Below are 16,417 nucleotides of genomic sequence, written 5' to 3'. Positions count from 1 at the left end.
ATTTTCAGCTGTTGAACTATGACAATGTCGAACTAAATCTCTTTCTTTTAGTCAAGATGTGATGAGCCAGAGCAACCAATCAGCTTCACTGCAGCTGCTCAATCCACCACCCCCTTACTCCCTCCACAAGTAACTACATCCTCTTCTCCTGTTCAACTACTTTGCCACCACACTAACAATGACTGTACACATACCCCTGTGCCCATCTCAGTGCAACATGATCCATCTAAGGCCTCAACTGGATGTCTAAGACGTGAGAAATGCAAGCAAGATGCTATAGTAGTGTGTGTATGGATGGCGTTCCAAGTAAAAACATGAGAAGATGGAAAAGGAGATGAGTGAGAGCATACAGTATGAAAATAAAGACCCCATGGGATCTAAAATGTGGGGTGCCTCGTGTCTCCTTTTTCTCCATTTGAGGATACTACAGTCACCCCTGGTGGAGCCACTTGGAACACTGCAATTTAAGTCTGGGCAGAGATTGACAAAAACCTTCAAAGGTGGTGGTTCTATGTTGCGTGTCAGGCAGATGTTTGAGTACAGAATGAAATGGTGTAAACTTAACAGACTGAACTTGTTGAGTACACTCTTTGAGAAAGGGGTTCCAACAGGGTTCTTTGGCTGTCACCAAAGGAAAACACTTTTTGGTTCCTCCTAGACACAGAAGGGGTTCTACCTGAAACCAAAAAGGGTTCTCCTATGGGGACAGCGGAAGAATCGTGTTAATTTGTAGATAGTACCTTTATATCTAAGTGTAGGCCTATATTGCAGTTGTGGTTCCATGGTTTTCTGTAAAAAATCTAATTCAGTGGTGGTGAGTTAAGATAGTATTTCTGATTATGACACATCCGCACTTTTAGCACACATTTGCAAGCAGGCAAAGTAACCTGTGTGTGCGGAGGAATGTGTGATCACTCAACATTGACAGGACCAAAAAAAAAGACATGCTTGGGGCTCCCGAGTGGCGCAGCGGTCTAAGGCACTGCATCTCAATGCTAGAGGCGTCACTACAGACCCTGGTTCGTTTCCAGGCTGCATCACAACCGGCCGTGATTGGGAGTCCCAAAGGGCAGCGCACAATTGGCCCAGCGTCGTCCAGGTTAGGGTTTGGCCGGGGTAGGTCGTCACTGCAAATCTTAACTGACTTGCATAGTTAAAAGTTCAGTTTAAAAAAAAAAGTTAAACATGCAAACGAAAGATAATGTGTCTAACATGCACCGCTATGCAATTATTAGGAGACTAGATGCACATAGCTAATCCTGGCTACCAAAGTTCTAGCATTAATTTACTGAGGCAAGCAGATCAGAGATGTCAAGGTGGTACCCAAGCATATGCCATGTGTATATGGGACACACACACACTTGAGGTTTTATTTTGCCTCCCTGGTATTTGCATTAAATGTATATAATTACTGTCGCTAGGGCGACTGTGACATTAGTGAGATCTTTGACATTTCTTCATTCTTGGAGAACGACTAGTTCTGAAAACGAACGTTTATGCCTCAATTTTACCTATAATTCCGGTATGTAATGTGCAAAAGTGCAATATGACTCAAAATATTGAGGTAACATGGTTAATTACATAGTCCATGAGTTTGATGATGTTTAAAGGCAATTGAAGGGAGTTTTAACCGACTGAAAAACTGCTTGGCATTTTCCCCATTGTAAGTAATGGAGTTTGGCTAGGTTGATAACGGTTTACATGGCGTCCGAACTTTATGTACTATTTTCAACATAGGCGTTATCTACATTAGGCGAACAGAGGCCCATTCTCAGCAACCATCTCTCCTGTGTTCCAATGGCACGTTGTGTTAGCTAATCTAAGTTTATCATTTTAAAAGGCTAATTGATCATTACAAAAACCCTTTCCAGAGCGCACACTGATGCTGTAACTAGCAAATGTGTTGTCTTTTCTGCATTCTGTATGTGAACGATGAGCTGAGCCTTGGATACAACCAGTATTGCACCAAATGGGCATCACTCTTTTGCATACAACCCCCCCCCCCCAAACTTCTCATCGGATCTACACGAAGCACGTAGGTCATTAATTTCGGATTCAAAATACGTGACCTACATGATTCGTGGTGATCCGAAGGGGGGGGGTGTTGTATGCAAACGAGTGATGCCCGTTTGGCGCAATACTGGCTATATCCAAGGCTCTGCCAAACGTTCAAATAACAGAATGCAGCATGTGACTGAAGAGAGAAAAGATTAGGTTGCATCCCTGTTTGTTACGTTACAGCCTTATTCTAAATTATATTTTCCTCAACAATCTACACACAATGCCCCATAATGTCAAAGCGAACAGGTTTAGATTTTTTTGCAAATGTATAAAAACAAATACCTTATAAGTATTCAGACCCTTTGCTATACACCTCGAAATTGAGCTCAGGTGCATCCTGTTTTCATTAACCATCCTTGAGATGTTTCTACAACTTGATTGGAGTCCACTTGTGGTAAATTCAATTGATTGGACATGATTTGGAAAGGCACACACCTGTCTATACAAGGTCCCACAGTTGACTACGCATGTCAGAGCAAAAATCAAGCCATGAGGTTGAAGGAGCTCCGAGACAGAATTGTGTCGAGGCACAGATCTGGGGAAGGGTACCAAAACATTTCTGCAGTATTGACGGTCCCCAAGAACACAGTGGCCTCCATCATTCTTAAAAGGGAAGGAGTTTGGAACCACCAAGACTCTTCCTAGAGCTGGCCACCCGGCCAAACTGAGCAATCGGGGGAGAAAGGCCTTGGTCAGGGAGGTGACCGAGAAACCGATGGTCACTCTGGCAGAGCTCCAGAGTTTCTCTGTGGAGATGGGAGAACCTTCCAGAAGGACAACAATGTCTGCAGCACTCCACCAATCAGGCCTTTATGGTGGAGTGGCCAGACGGAAGCAGCTCCTCAGTAAAAGGCACATGACAGCCCGCTTGGAGTTTTCCAAAAGGCACCTAAAGAGACACAGACCATGAGAAACAAGATTCTCTGGTCTGATGAAACCAAGCTTCAACTCTTTGGCCTGAATGCCAAACGTCACATCTGGAGGAAATCATCTGGATGGTGACTGCAACATCATGCTTTGAGGAGTGGCAGGGACTGGGAGACTAGTCAGGATCAAGGGAAAGATGAACGGAGCAAAGTACAGAGAGATCATTGATGAAAACCAACTCGGGACCTCAGACTGGGGCGAAGGGTCATCTTCCAACAGGACAACGACCCTAAGCACACAGTCAAGACAACGCAGGAGTGGCTTTGGGACAAGTCTCGGAATGGTCTTGAGTGGCCCAGCCAGAGTCCGGACTTGAACCAGATATAACATCTCTGGAGAGACTTGAAAATAGCTGTGCAACGACGCCCTCATCCAACCTGACAGAGCTTGAGAGGAGCTGTAGTGAAGAATGGGAGAAACTCCCCAAATACAGGTGTGCTAAACTTGTAGCGTCATACCCAAGAAGACTCACGGCTGTAATCACTGTCAAAGGTAGTTTAACAAAGTACCGAGTACTTATTTAAATGTGATGTTTCGGTGACATTTTTTATACATTTGCAGGAGTTTCTAAAAACCTGTTTTTGCTTTGTCATGTAGATTGATGAGGGGGAAAAAATGTATCAATTTTAGAATAAGGCTGTAAAGTAACAAAAAGTAAATGCAATGTACGTGAATTTGCCGCAATACTTTTGGTCCCCTAATTTGGGGGGACTATGTACAAAAAGTTCTGTAATTTCTCAATGGTTCACCCTCAAATTAAAAAATGTATCATTTTAAATCCGACGTGCTGGAGTACAGAGCCAAAGCAACAACAAAAGATGTCTCGCTGTCCCAATACTTTTGGAGCTCACTGTATACAAAGAAAATCCAGAGATCATCTTTCATAGTATAACCTAGTCCTAGATCTGTTTGTGCTGGCATGACGATGGGACGATGACAATAGGAGTTGGCAAAACAGCACAAACAGATATGGGACCAGGCAATCATAGCAGTCACTCACCCCATTGAGGCTGCCCTTTCGATTAATGTCCTGCAGCACAGCCTTGTCTAGACCCAGCTTCAGACTGGCTTTATCAAACATCTCCCTCTCATAGGAGTTCCTGGTGATCAGCCTGTACACTTTCACTGCTTTACTCTGGCCGATGCGGTGGCAGCGAGCTTGGGCCTGGCAGGGACACAAACGGTGGCAGTTTCACACACACGGCTTGAAACGGTTATTTCACACGGGCATTCAAAGTTTCAGGTTTTAATGTCACGTGCACAAGTACAGTGAAATGCCATTCTTGCAAGCACTAAATCCAACAACGCAGTAATCAATATCAATGTAGTACAAAAAAAAAATTTCACACTGCATGCCCACATGAAATAGCTATTATACCACTTCATACAGTATGAAATTGTATCCAAAGCGACGTCCGTATGTGCATACACATACAGTGGTGTCCCCAGAGGGAATCAAACCAACAATCCTGACATTGCAAGCGCCATGCACTATCAACTGAGCCACACAGGACAACATGAAAGCATGAAATCAGGAAATGAGTATAACACTTCTTAGTCCAGGACTAGGTTTAAGTCAAGGTCCGGAAAGTGGTGCTGAACTTTGTGTTGACTAACCTGTAGGTCGTTCTGGGGGTTCCAGTCCGAGTCGAAGATGATGCAGGTGTCTGCAGCGGTCAGGTTGATGCCCAGGCCCCCAGCACGGGTACACAGCAGGAACACAAAGCGGTCCGAGTCCACCTTACAGAACCTGTCGATCGCTGCCTGGCGCAGGTTACCCCGCACTCTGCCGTCGATGCGCTCATAGGTGTACCTAGAACCACACATATAACGTATGAACATACTGTAGCAACCTCAACCGAACGACCTCGTCACGAGGTTCGGATCTCTTGGCGTAACAGTGAAGGTGTTGGGCTGACAGTCGCAGGTTTGAGTACTGGTCGGGCTACCCCCGAATTCGCTACAATACATACAGTACATATTATGTATTCAAACATATTCATTCATACTGTGTTTTCATTTAGATTTTTTTTTTTGCGATATTCATATTGTATCTCCAATTAAAATGCTTGGTCACCTCTTACACTGTATATTCCACTTAATAAATATAAAATCCCCTATGGATCATAGATATCCTGTAAAAATGTGTCTAACACAGATTTATCATTATGTCATAAAGTGACAGCCATTAATATTGTTATACACATGCGCCTTTACTCTTGTTCTTGGAACTGTCCAGCAAAATCATATATTTTTCCCTACTTGATAAACTCAACACAATTGCAGTCTTGGTCCGACTCTTTTTTTAGACTAGAGCAGAGGGTGAGGGGGATTGTGATGTGCGCACACAGAGCAGAGCTTGAGCCCAGTCCAGCAGCCCCAGACCCATCCCCGCTCTCAACTCTATCCTCAGCCCCAACCTAACCTCCTCTGGATGAGGTAGTCCTCCAGGATGTCCAGGCAGCGCACCATCTGGGAGAAGACCAGCACCTTGTGGCCGCCAGCAATCAGCTTCGGCAGCAGCTTGTCAATAAGCACCAGCTTCCCCGCCGCCTGAATCATGGCCTGGAGCTGGAAGTCCCAAGCATCAGGGCTGTGCGTTTTCCTGAAGCTATCCAGGATCTTCTCCTCCGCACCTGGACATGTCCAGAGAAGATAAGGGAGAAAAAAGGTCTACTTAAAATGCATTGTAGAGAGCCTTGTGAAGGTCAGAGAAAAATCGGCATGAAGCCATTTCCATAAAGTCAGGATGGAATTAAACTGAGTCCATATATAAAGGACTCTACAGGGCTATGGATGCTAGAAGGAATACAGGTCAGGTGTTAACAGATTCGTTCAGCCGTCGACTCATTTTATACCTTTGATCAGGTACGGGTGGTTGCAACACTTGCGCAGCTCCATCATGGTGTTGATGAGGTTGGGCATGTTGTGCTGGTTGGCCCCCTTGGCCAGGAAGGTGAAGTTCTTCTCCAGGATGGCCCGGTAGTACTTCTTCTGCATGTTGGTGAGCTCCACCTCGATGATGGTCTCCTCCTTGGGCGCCAGGTTCTTCTCCACGTCGTCCTTCAGCCGCCGCAGCATCATGGGCTTCAGGATGGCCTGAAGCTTCTTCACCTGGAGGAAGAGGAGAGCAGGGTTGGTGTGAATTCCATTTCCAATTCAGTCAATTCTGGATGTACATAAAATTGACTGAATTAAATCAAAATTGACCCCGACCCTGGGGGAAGAGGACAGAGGTGGTCAGGATCTGATGGTCTGCAGTAATGAGACTTAGCAATATGTTAAGTTTAGACTCAGACAAAACAATTGTTTGTTTAGTCTGGGCTGGACAACCAAGCGGCAAGTAGCCTAGCAGTTAAGAGCGTTGGGCCAGTAACCGAAAGGTTGCCGGTTCAAATTCCAGAGCCAACTAGGTGAAAAATCTGTCGATATGCCCTTGAGCAAGGCACTTAACCTTAATTGCACCTGTAAGTCCTTTTGGATAAGGCAGTCTGCTAAATTATTAGAATGAATGTATAAAATTGCCGTAGACACAACAATAACTTAGTGGCGCTACTCATAATATGTTTAAATTATCTGCAGAAGCAACAATTTGATAACACGGATTCAAAAACTGCTTGATGATGTAAAGTGCAGACTTTCTGTTTTGTTCAGTAGCATTTTAGCTATCATTAAGTGTATGATACCATGCTTAAAAGGAAATTGCTGAGGGGTATCTACGAGAAAGAATCAACATTCCCATAGATTCCTGTATATTCCCATGGCAAGTTTCCTATACATTCCTGTAAATTCCCAAGGAAAGTTACCAACTTTTCCCCACAGTTTTCCCACCCTAAAAGAGTACCCCTGAGAAAATCACCTGTTCCTCAGTCTTCAGATCTCCAAACTCCTCCAAGAAGAGGCTCTCTGAGGGGAACTGTAGGGGCTCCAGGAAGTTGAGCAGACTAAAGAGCTCCTCCACTGAGTTCTGCAGGGGGGTGCCTGTCAGGAGGACCTTGTGTTCCTACAGGAGTTAGGTTTTATAGTTTTTTTTCATGATACTCAAAGACAACTCAAAGACAACTCAAAGACAACTCAAAGACAACTCAAAGACAACTCAAAGACAACTCAAAGACAACTCAAAGACAACTCAAAGACAACTCAAAGACAACATCCAACTCAGAGATCCTACTCTGGCTGATTAAATTTTTTATTTTTCTGCTGTACTTCCCTCTTGACCAAGGGGGGGGCATCCATGCTACTATCAGCCTTGGCTGGTGCTGAACTGAATTAATTGACTACAAAGAACAATGCAGATTTTCAAGAGAGTTAGCTAGCTACCCCCTCACCAGGTTCATGAGCTTGAGGCCCTCCAGGAGTTTACAGTTGCGGTTCTTGAGGCGGTGGGCCTCATCGATGACCACGCAGCGCCAGTGGATCTTCTTCAGCTCCGGGCAGTCGGCCATAATCATCTCAAAGGTGGTGATCACTCCGTGGAACTTGTACCCGCCCAACACTACATTTCCCTATACACAGAGAAAGACAAAAGGAGGAAGAAAAGGAAAGATTGGGGGGGGGAAACATTATTTTTTTTCAGAGCAATTATTTAAACACTGCTTTAAAACCGATGAATGCCGTGAATTTGTCCTCCAGGAAGGCAGAAGCAAGAACAGTTCTGGCCCTAAATAAGTGAAATAGTACCATGGTAAAATCAAGACAATTGCAGTGGCAACACATTGCGGTCCTCCCTGATCAAATAACCAAATGCATAATATTCGTCATTCCGAGGTGCATTCCATAATGCCAGGCGTTCTTCTGTGAAGTTGTTCCATCTTGTAAAGCTAGAAGACAATAAATCAAACCTGCAATTGTGTTTGCTGCCACACGGCACTCTGTGTCCCCTTCACCACAGCAAAACATTCAGGTAAGATTTATTCGGGCCTGAGCTGGAAGTGGGTCACGGACATTGCTCATCCATTAAAGCTCTCCTCCATCACTTCAAACACCTTACCTGGAGACTACTTCCTTAACATGAGTTTGTTAAAAGCGCTCGAGAGGCATGGAGTGCAGATATTGTCAGTACCATGGAAACACATTTATCGAGATACTAGTAAGCAAGGTTCTGCTACGCTCGCTAATCAGGGTGGAAAATTCACTTTTTGGTCCTCCAGCCACTGTGGCAGGCAGATGTATATATATATTTTTTTAAATCAATCTATTTTTGCGACATAATTACACCTCCCAAAAAACAAATACAGATGAGCATGCTTTGTTTTCTAAAACAAGAAGTCATTTCTTAATTTCATTTCATTTTTGTGACCTGCGTCTTTTAACCACTATGTTAAAATAAATAATTTAGATACAGTAGTAAAATAAGAAATAGTTCTACAACTGAACATCAAGAATCAACAAAATGCCTAGCCTGACACAAAAGTCTGATTTATTATAGTTCAGGGCTCTACTCTGACATTTTTTTTTTTATAAGGATTACAAGTAGAAATGAAGCACACAAATAAGGAGAATAATTGAAGTATGAGTGTTTAAATGATAATGAATGACTCAAAGTTAATGAATATATGTTTTTAGGAGTGATCCGTGCTCAAATCAAGCACAATCATTAGGTGAGAATTTTGCGGTTGACCCTTTAAGGGACGGGCCATTACCGTGGTAACTTGGGCAGTCGCTGGTCTACGATGAAGAACATCTCCAACTGTGATGTCTTCCTAGCAGCAGTTGCAGCAAACTCAAACGAACATTGAAAAACAACCTAGCTTGTGAATACAATTATACAACTGGCCAAGAAACACAAGGACAAAGTCCCACAATAGTTGCCTTCATTGTCAATTTGACCAGCGGCGACCCATCATTCAGGGCACACCTGTTTAGCTAAAGCATTTTTAAAATACACTGCTCAAAAAAATAAAGGGAACACTAAAATAACACATCCTAGATCTGAATGAATGAAATATTCTTAAATACTTTTTTCTTTACATAGTTGAATGTGCTGACAACAAAATCACACAAAAATGATCAACGGAAATCAAATTTATCAACCCATGGAGGTCTGGATTTGGAGTCACACTCAAAATTAAAGTGGAAAACCACACTACAGGCTGATCCAACTTTGATGTAATGTCCTTAAAACAAGTCAAAATGAGGCTCAGTAGTGTGTGTGGCCTCCACGTGCCTGTATGACCTCCCTACAACGCCTGGGCATGCTCCTGATGAGGTGGCGGATGGTCTCCTGAGGGATCTCCTCCCAGACCTGGACTAAAGCATCCGCCAACTCCTGGACAGTCTGTGGTGCAACGTGGCGTTGGTGGATGGAGCGAGACATGATGTCCCAGATGTGCTCAATTGGATTCCGGTCTGGGGAACGGGCGGGCATGTACATAGCACCATTGCCTTCCTCTTGCAGGAACTGCTGACACACTCCAGCCACATGAGGTCTAGCATTGTCTTGCATTAGGAGGAACCCAGGGCCAACCGCACCAGCATATGGTCTCACAAGGGGTCTGAGGATCTCATCTCAGTACCTAATGGCAGTCAGGCTACCTCTGGCGAGCACATGGAGGGCTGTGCGGCCCCCCAAAGAAATGCCACCCCACACCATGACTGACCCACCGCCAAACCGGTCATGCTGGAGGATGTTGCAGGCAGCAGAACGTTCTCCACGGCGTCTCCAGACTCTGTCACGTCTGTCACATGTGCTCATGTGCTCAGTGTGAACCTGCTTTCATCAGTGAAGAGCACAGGGCGCCAGTGGCGAATTTGCCAATCTTGGTGTTCTCTGCCAAATGCCAAACATCCTGCACGGTGTTGGGCTGTAAGCACAACCCCCACCTGTGGACGTCGGGCCCTCATACCACCCTCATGGAGTCTGTTTCTGACCGTTTGAGCAGACATGCACATTTGTGGCCTGCTGGAGGTCATTTTGCAGGGCTCTGGCAGTGCTCCACCTGCTCCTCATTGCACAAAAGCAGAGGTAGCGGTCCTGCTGCTGGGTTGTTGTCCTCCTACGGCCTCCTCCACGTCTCCTGATGTACTGGCCTGTCTCCTGGTAGTGCCTCCATGCTCTGGACACTACGCTGACAGACACAGCAAATCTTCTTGCCACATCTCGCATTGATGTGCCATCCTGGATGAACTGCACTACCTGAGCCACTTGTGTGGGTTGTAGACTCCGTCTCATGCTACCACTAGAGTGAAAGCACCGCCAGCATTCAAAAGTGACCAAAACATCAGCCAGGAAGCATAGGAACTGAGAAGTGGTCTGTGGTCACCACCTGCAGAACCACTCCTTTATTGGGGGTGTCATGCTAATTGCCTATAATTTCCACCTTTTATCTATTCCATTTGCACAACAGCATTGTGAAATGTATTGTCAATCAGTGTTGCTTCCTAAGTGGACAGTTTGATTTCACAGAAGTGTGATTGACTTGGAGTTACATTGTGTTGTTTAAGTGTTCCCTTTATTTTTTTGAGCAGTGTATATAGATATTTTTTTAAATATACAAATAGCCTGTTTCCATGTTATTCTGGCATTAATTCGTGTCACATATGTTTGCAAACAATGTAGTTAAAAATGTAATCCTTAATAATGAAGCCACATACAAACATCGTCTCTGAGTAAGGCAGCTCCAAAAAGCAGGTGTTTCAGCCGAGCTCAGTGCTTCTGTCACTCATTGGGACACTACATCACTGTAGAATCTATAGGGAGAGCTAAGCAGTTCAAGGCCCTTTGGGTGCTGCCATAGATTTACAGTAGAAATGCTCGTCCAAGAAGGCTCAAGGTCATTGGCCACAGATAAAATGACGTCAAATCACGTTATATCTACCGTAGCTTTGATTGTACTGAGCATGTCAACATCATACTTTCAAAATCTTAGCTAGCTAGACAAGCAGCCATCATCACAAATCATTAGGGTTGTAAAGGGTCGGAAATTTTCCATGGAAAGTTAAGCCCGGGAATTTTGCTTAAATTCATAAAAAAAAGTTAGCAAATAACAGTGGAGCGCCCCCTTATCCACACCGAAAGGACAGTAGTGGAGAAGGTGGAATGTTTTAAGTTCCTGGGCGTACACATCACAGACAAGTTGAAATCGTCCACCCACACAGACAGTGTGGTGAAGAAGGCGCAACAGCGCCTCTTCAACCTCAGGAGGCTGAAGAAATTTGGCTTGTCACCCAAAACACTGACAAACCTTTACAGATGCACAATCAAGAGAATCCTGTCAGGCTGTATCACAGCCTGATACGGCAACTGCAACGCAAGGCTCACTAGAGGGTGGTGCGGTCTGCACAACGCATCACCGAGGGCAAACTACCTGCCCTCCATTACACCTCGAAATTGAGAAACAGCTTCTATCTCAAGGCCATCAGACATCTAAACAGCAATCACTGACTCTGAGAGGCTGCTGCCTACATTGAGACCGAAATCACTGGACACTAATACATGGATCACTAGTCACTTTAAACAATGCCACTCTAAATAATGCCACTTTAATAAAAGGTCTACATATCTTACATTACTCATATCACATATAAATACTGTATTGAGACCCAATCACTGGACACTTTAATAAATGGATCACTAGTGACTTTAAACAATGACACTTTAATAATGTTTACATATCTTACATTACTCATATCAATCACATGTATATCCTGTATTTTATACCATCTACTGCACCTTGCTTATGCCGCTCAGCCATCGCTCATCCATATACTTATATGTACATATTCTCATTCACACCTTTAGATTTATGTGTATTAGGTCGTTGTTGGGAATTGTTAGATTACTTGTTAGATATTACTGCACTGTTGGAACTAGAAGCACAAGCATTTTGCTACACTCGCATTACCATCTGCTAACCATGTGTATGTGACAAATAAAACTTGATTTGAACCATTTTGTGGGATACACATAAGGCAATTATAGGTCTTGTGGCATATTTTGGTTAAACTATCCCTAATTCAGTGGAATTGCAACCCTCTGCATGCACAGTGCATTCTTCCATCACATGTACAGCTGATTCTCAAGATCTTGCACACTAATGAGATGCTATTGAGCCCACACTACTACACCGTCCGAGCCAAGTACTACATGCTTTCTGGTAAGTTTTGATTACAATACATTTTATATGACAAACATGATTTGTGTTAACTAGTAAATAGTAGCCTACAGCAAAGTGTGTTTAAAATCATTCTAATTTGTTCATTTCTGCTAGTTCGTTTTTGCTACCATGTGGGTTTTAGCTTGATTGAGCCTGCTAACTGAGGAGTGGTAATTCACCTGTTTCCATACATGTTTCATTTTAAAACATTTATATTACAAAGGAGTTGCTTAATCTAACTGCTTAACTATTTATCTGTACATGGAACTGTATTTGGGTAAAAAAAATATGTATTCTAATCTTTATAGGAAAATGCCACGGGCACTATCTGATGTGTGGAGACATTTCACTGCAGCTAATGTAGAAGGAAAAGCTGTGTACATTTGCAAATACTGTGCCAAATCATGTGAAGAATACAACAAAGATGCTGAATCTGGCCAAGTGCATAAAGTTCCCTCAGCACTCACAACCTGATAAGTTCCTCTACTTCTATCTGAGGTGAAAATTATGAATCAGACACCTTATCGATAGCAACAGCTCATGGTCCTCCTGGAATCAGAGGGTATTTTGACTCAATGGAGGAACGTAGTCAGAGAAATGCTCCAACTAGACATGCTTTATCTACTAATTTGCTGGATGCAGAGGTCAACAAAGTTCAAGTGAAGGTCAAGTAAATCATAGAGAAAGCAGACTATTGCAATCAACTCTGATGGGTGGTCGAATGTTCATGGGCAAGGAAAAATAAACTACATCATCTCCAACCCTCAACCAGTATTCTACAAGAGCACAGACACGGGACAGACACACCAGTCTCTACATTGATGACTGCCTTCAGCTCTTCTGCAATGACCTTGGACCACAGAAGGTATTTGCACTGCTGACAGACAACGCTGCGAACATGACGACTGCTTGGTCTAAAAGTGGAGGAGTCCTACCTTTTAAGTTCATGTTTTAAGTATCCCTATATTCCTGTTATTACGGGGCTATCACTAAGTCAAGAGTGCGCATGCGCAGGAAGGCTGGTAGTTGTTGAACCTAGCCTCGAGTGTAATGGCTACTTGTAGTGTGTTCATATAGTATAGTAAACTTTGTTAAACTGGACCCTTGTCGTTGTGTCATTTCGAGTTAACATTGGTAGCAGAGGATGGTTTCTAACTACAATGTGCCCCCTCGCTTCGACGAGAAGAGGTCGTACGAAAGTTGGAAAAATGAACTGGGAATCTGGACACGGGTTACTAATCTGGAGGCGAAAAAGCAAGCACTTGCGGTGGTATTATCGCTGGAGGGAAGAGTGAGAGATACAGCACTGGAAATATCCGTTGAGGATTTGAACAAGGATGACGGTATGGGAACTTTGATCACAGCACTGGATTCTGTATTTCTTAAAGAAGAGAAAGACCGTGCCTACGAGGCATATTCAAACTTTGACAGTGTTACGAGAGATATTTCGGTTGCAATGGCGGACTACATCATTGATTTCGAACAGAGGTACAATAGAATGCGCAAGTACGACATGGTTCTCCCAGATGCAGTGTTAGGGTTCAAGTTGCTAGACACTGCTGGTCTAGATGGTAGGGAGAAACAGTTGGCTTTGACTGCTTGTACTGTGCTGACTTTTGCATCTATGAAGTCGGCACTAAAAATAATATTTGGTGAGAAGACGTCTGTCGCGCCAATAACAGATGGAATGCAAGTGAGTGACGCAGCATATTACACCGAGCAGCACAGAAAAGGCGCCAACAAGTCACGTTCTCAAGACAACCAGAAGAGGGCGCCATTTCCCGGCACAAATCCACTGGACAAATATGGAAGGAGATCGAAATGTGCAATTTGTCAAAGCACTTACCATTGGGTTAAAGACTGTCCTCATAAAAATGAACAAGTTAAACTAACAGAGGAAAATGTAAACACAGAGATAGAGCAGTGTAACATTACACTGTTTTCAAATGAATCTGCTTCTGATACTGAGATTTTTATAGTTGAATCCTTAGGATCTGCTGTGACTGCATGTACACGGACAGTGTGTGGTGCAAAATGGCTTGATACCTATGTCAGTGAACTAAATATGAAAGAAGTACAAAATATGATTGAAACACCAAGCAAAAGAGCTTTCAAATTTGGAGATGGGAGAATTGTCCATTCTACCAAGAGAGTTAAGATACCAGCAAAAATTGGTCAGACTAAGTGTCACATTGAAACAGAGGTGGTCCCTACAGATATCCCCTTACTATTAAGCAAAGGTTCCCTCAAGAAGGCAGAGGCTGTACTAGACATAAAAAATGACAAGGCGGTGATGTTTAAACAACCAGTGACTCTTGAACTTACTACCTCAGGCCACTATTGTGTAAACATTTTAGACAAAGACATCACACAGACTCCATGCAAAAATGAGATTCTGACTGACACAGAGCACATGGAGATTCTGACAGTCACAGAGAACATGAGCACTAAAGAAAAACACAAAGTATTGCAAAAGCTTTACAGTTTGGACATGATACAGTTGACAGACTTCAGAAGTTACTCAGCAGTTCAGGGAATAATGATGATGAGAAGTACGAAACTGGAAACAGAGTGTACTACAAACAAGTTGACTGTCAAGAGTGGAAAGGACCGGGAGTAGTCATTGGTCAAGACGGTGTGGTGATATTTGTGAGGCACGAAGGCATGATTGTCAGGGTGCATCACTCAAGATTGCGGAAAGTAAATGATCAACAAGATAGAGGGGCTGTAGCTGAGAATCAGTCTCCTAATGAAAATGACAAAAAGGACACAGTAACAGACACAAACCTACCAGATGTCACATCCAATGATATGGACACTGAAACTGACACCCTTAAAGAATCCTTAAAGCACGTCTAGTGGCTAGATGTTTTGAGGAGCTGGCTGCTAAAGAACTGCTAAAAGCGAAGGAACACTGTGGAAACTAAAAAAGTGTGTGTATGGACTAGCAGATGGATCACTCTACTGGTACAACAAAGTCAAGGCAACAATGCTGAATACAGGTGGAAAAATGTCACAAGTGGATCCTGCAGTCTTCTATTGGCTTGATCAAGACTGCAATGTGACTGGAGTACTTGCCTGTCATGTTGATGACTTTATCTGGGGTGGCTCAGAGACCTTTGCTTCAACTGTGATTCCACACCTCAAAGCTGTTTTCTAGGTTGGCCGTGAGGAGCATGATCATACATTTTTGTTATGTTGGCATAGAGTTTATTACAGTTGATGGCAAAATACTGATGCAACAGGAGAGCTATATCAAGAATCTTCAACCCATCCACATGGATTCTTCAAGAGCCGTACAAAGGAATTCCCCTCTGTGGAATTGAAGCTGATAAATTGAGGTCAAAGATAGGACAAATTTTATGGGTTGATAGACAGAGTAGACCTGATGTAATGTTTGATGTTTGCAACTTGGCATCTAACACAAAACACGCCACTGTACAAACCATTCATGGAGGCAAACAAAGTTGTTCGTAATCTGAAATCACAACAAGTGATATTAAAGTTTCAGCATGTTGGATAAGATGACTCTTTCAAACTAGTTGTCTTCAGAGATCCTTCGCAAGGGAACCTTACAGATGGAGGCACACAAGGTGGACATCTAATCGTGTTAATGGGTGAAGGAGGAAGATTCTCACCTATCTGTTGGCAGTCAAAAAAGATCACAAGGGTTGTCCGAAGCGGACTTGCTGGAGAAACCCTTGGTCTTGGGGATGGAGTTGACAATGCTATCTTTCTTGCAACTCTGTTCTCAGAGCTTACCACTGGTGAGACAAAACAGCACTTTCTACCTGTAGTTTGTGTCACTGACAACTACTTATTAGTTGATGCTGTGAAGTCAACCAAGTCTGTCACAGAGAAAAGACTCAGCATCAAGGAACTTATTCAAGCACAGAGAATCCAGCGGATTCTGTGGTCGACCACAAAGGAACAGCTTGCTGACTGTCTGACTAAAAAAGGAGCATCCGGTCTTGTGCTCCTACAGGCTCTCGCTCCTACAGGCTCTCAGTAATGGAAAGTGGCAGCTTGAGTAATACAAATAGGAACTGTCACACAACCCATTTGTAATGGGGATCTTGAATAATACTTGGACATTTAATTATGTTGTTGATGTTTTATTTGTCTTTAAAGGGGGAGATTGTTAAGTTCATGTTTTAAGTATCCCTATATTCCTGTTATTACGGGGGGCTATCACTAAGTCAAGAGTGCGCATGCGCAGGAAGGCTGGTAGTTGTTGAACCTAGCCTCGAGTGTAATGGCTACTTGTAGTGTGTTCATATAGGTTTAGTAAACTTTGTTAAACTGGAACCTTGTCGTTGTGTCATTTCGCGTTA

At 43.4% G+C, this 16,417-nt stretch overlaps 1 protein-coding gene across 1 annotated transcript in view; it reads right to left on the bottom strand.

Annotated features, from left to right (window-relative positions):
* LOC129814813 (chromodomain-helicase-DNA-binding protein 6-like) overlaps positions 1–16,417 on the bottom strand; it is a 95,066-nt gene that overhangs the window by 29,949 nt on the left and 48,700 nt on the right. The window contains 6 exon segments of the mRNA XM_055867853.1: positions 3,989–4,153; positions 4,606–4,801; positions 5,414–5,624; positions 5,847–6,102; positions 6,848–6,991; positions 7,317–7,493. Of these exon segments, the coding sequence (XP_055723828.1) occupies positions 3,989–4,153; positions 4,606–4,801; positions 5,414–5,624; positions 5,847–6,102; positions 6,848–6,991; positions 7,317–7,493 (1,149 nt within the window).

This window comes from Salvelinus fontinalis, chromosome 18 (assembly GCF_029448725.1).
Source record: "Salvelinus fontinalis isolate EN_2023a chromosome 18, ASM2944872v1, whole genome shotgun sequence".
Classification (NCBI taxonomy): domain Eukaryota; kingdom Metazoa; phylum Chordata; class Actinopteri; order Salmoniformes; family Salmonidae; genus Salvelinus; species Salvelinus fontinalis.
Note: the sequence above shows the minus strand (reverse complement) of the source record. Positions and strands in the feature narration are given on the sequence as shown.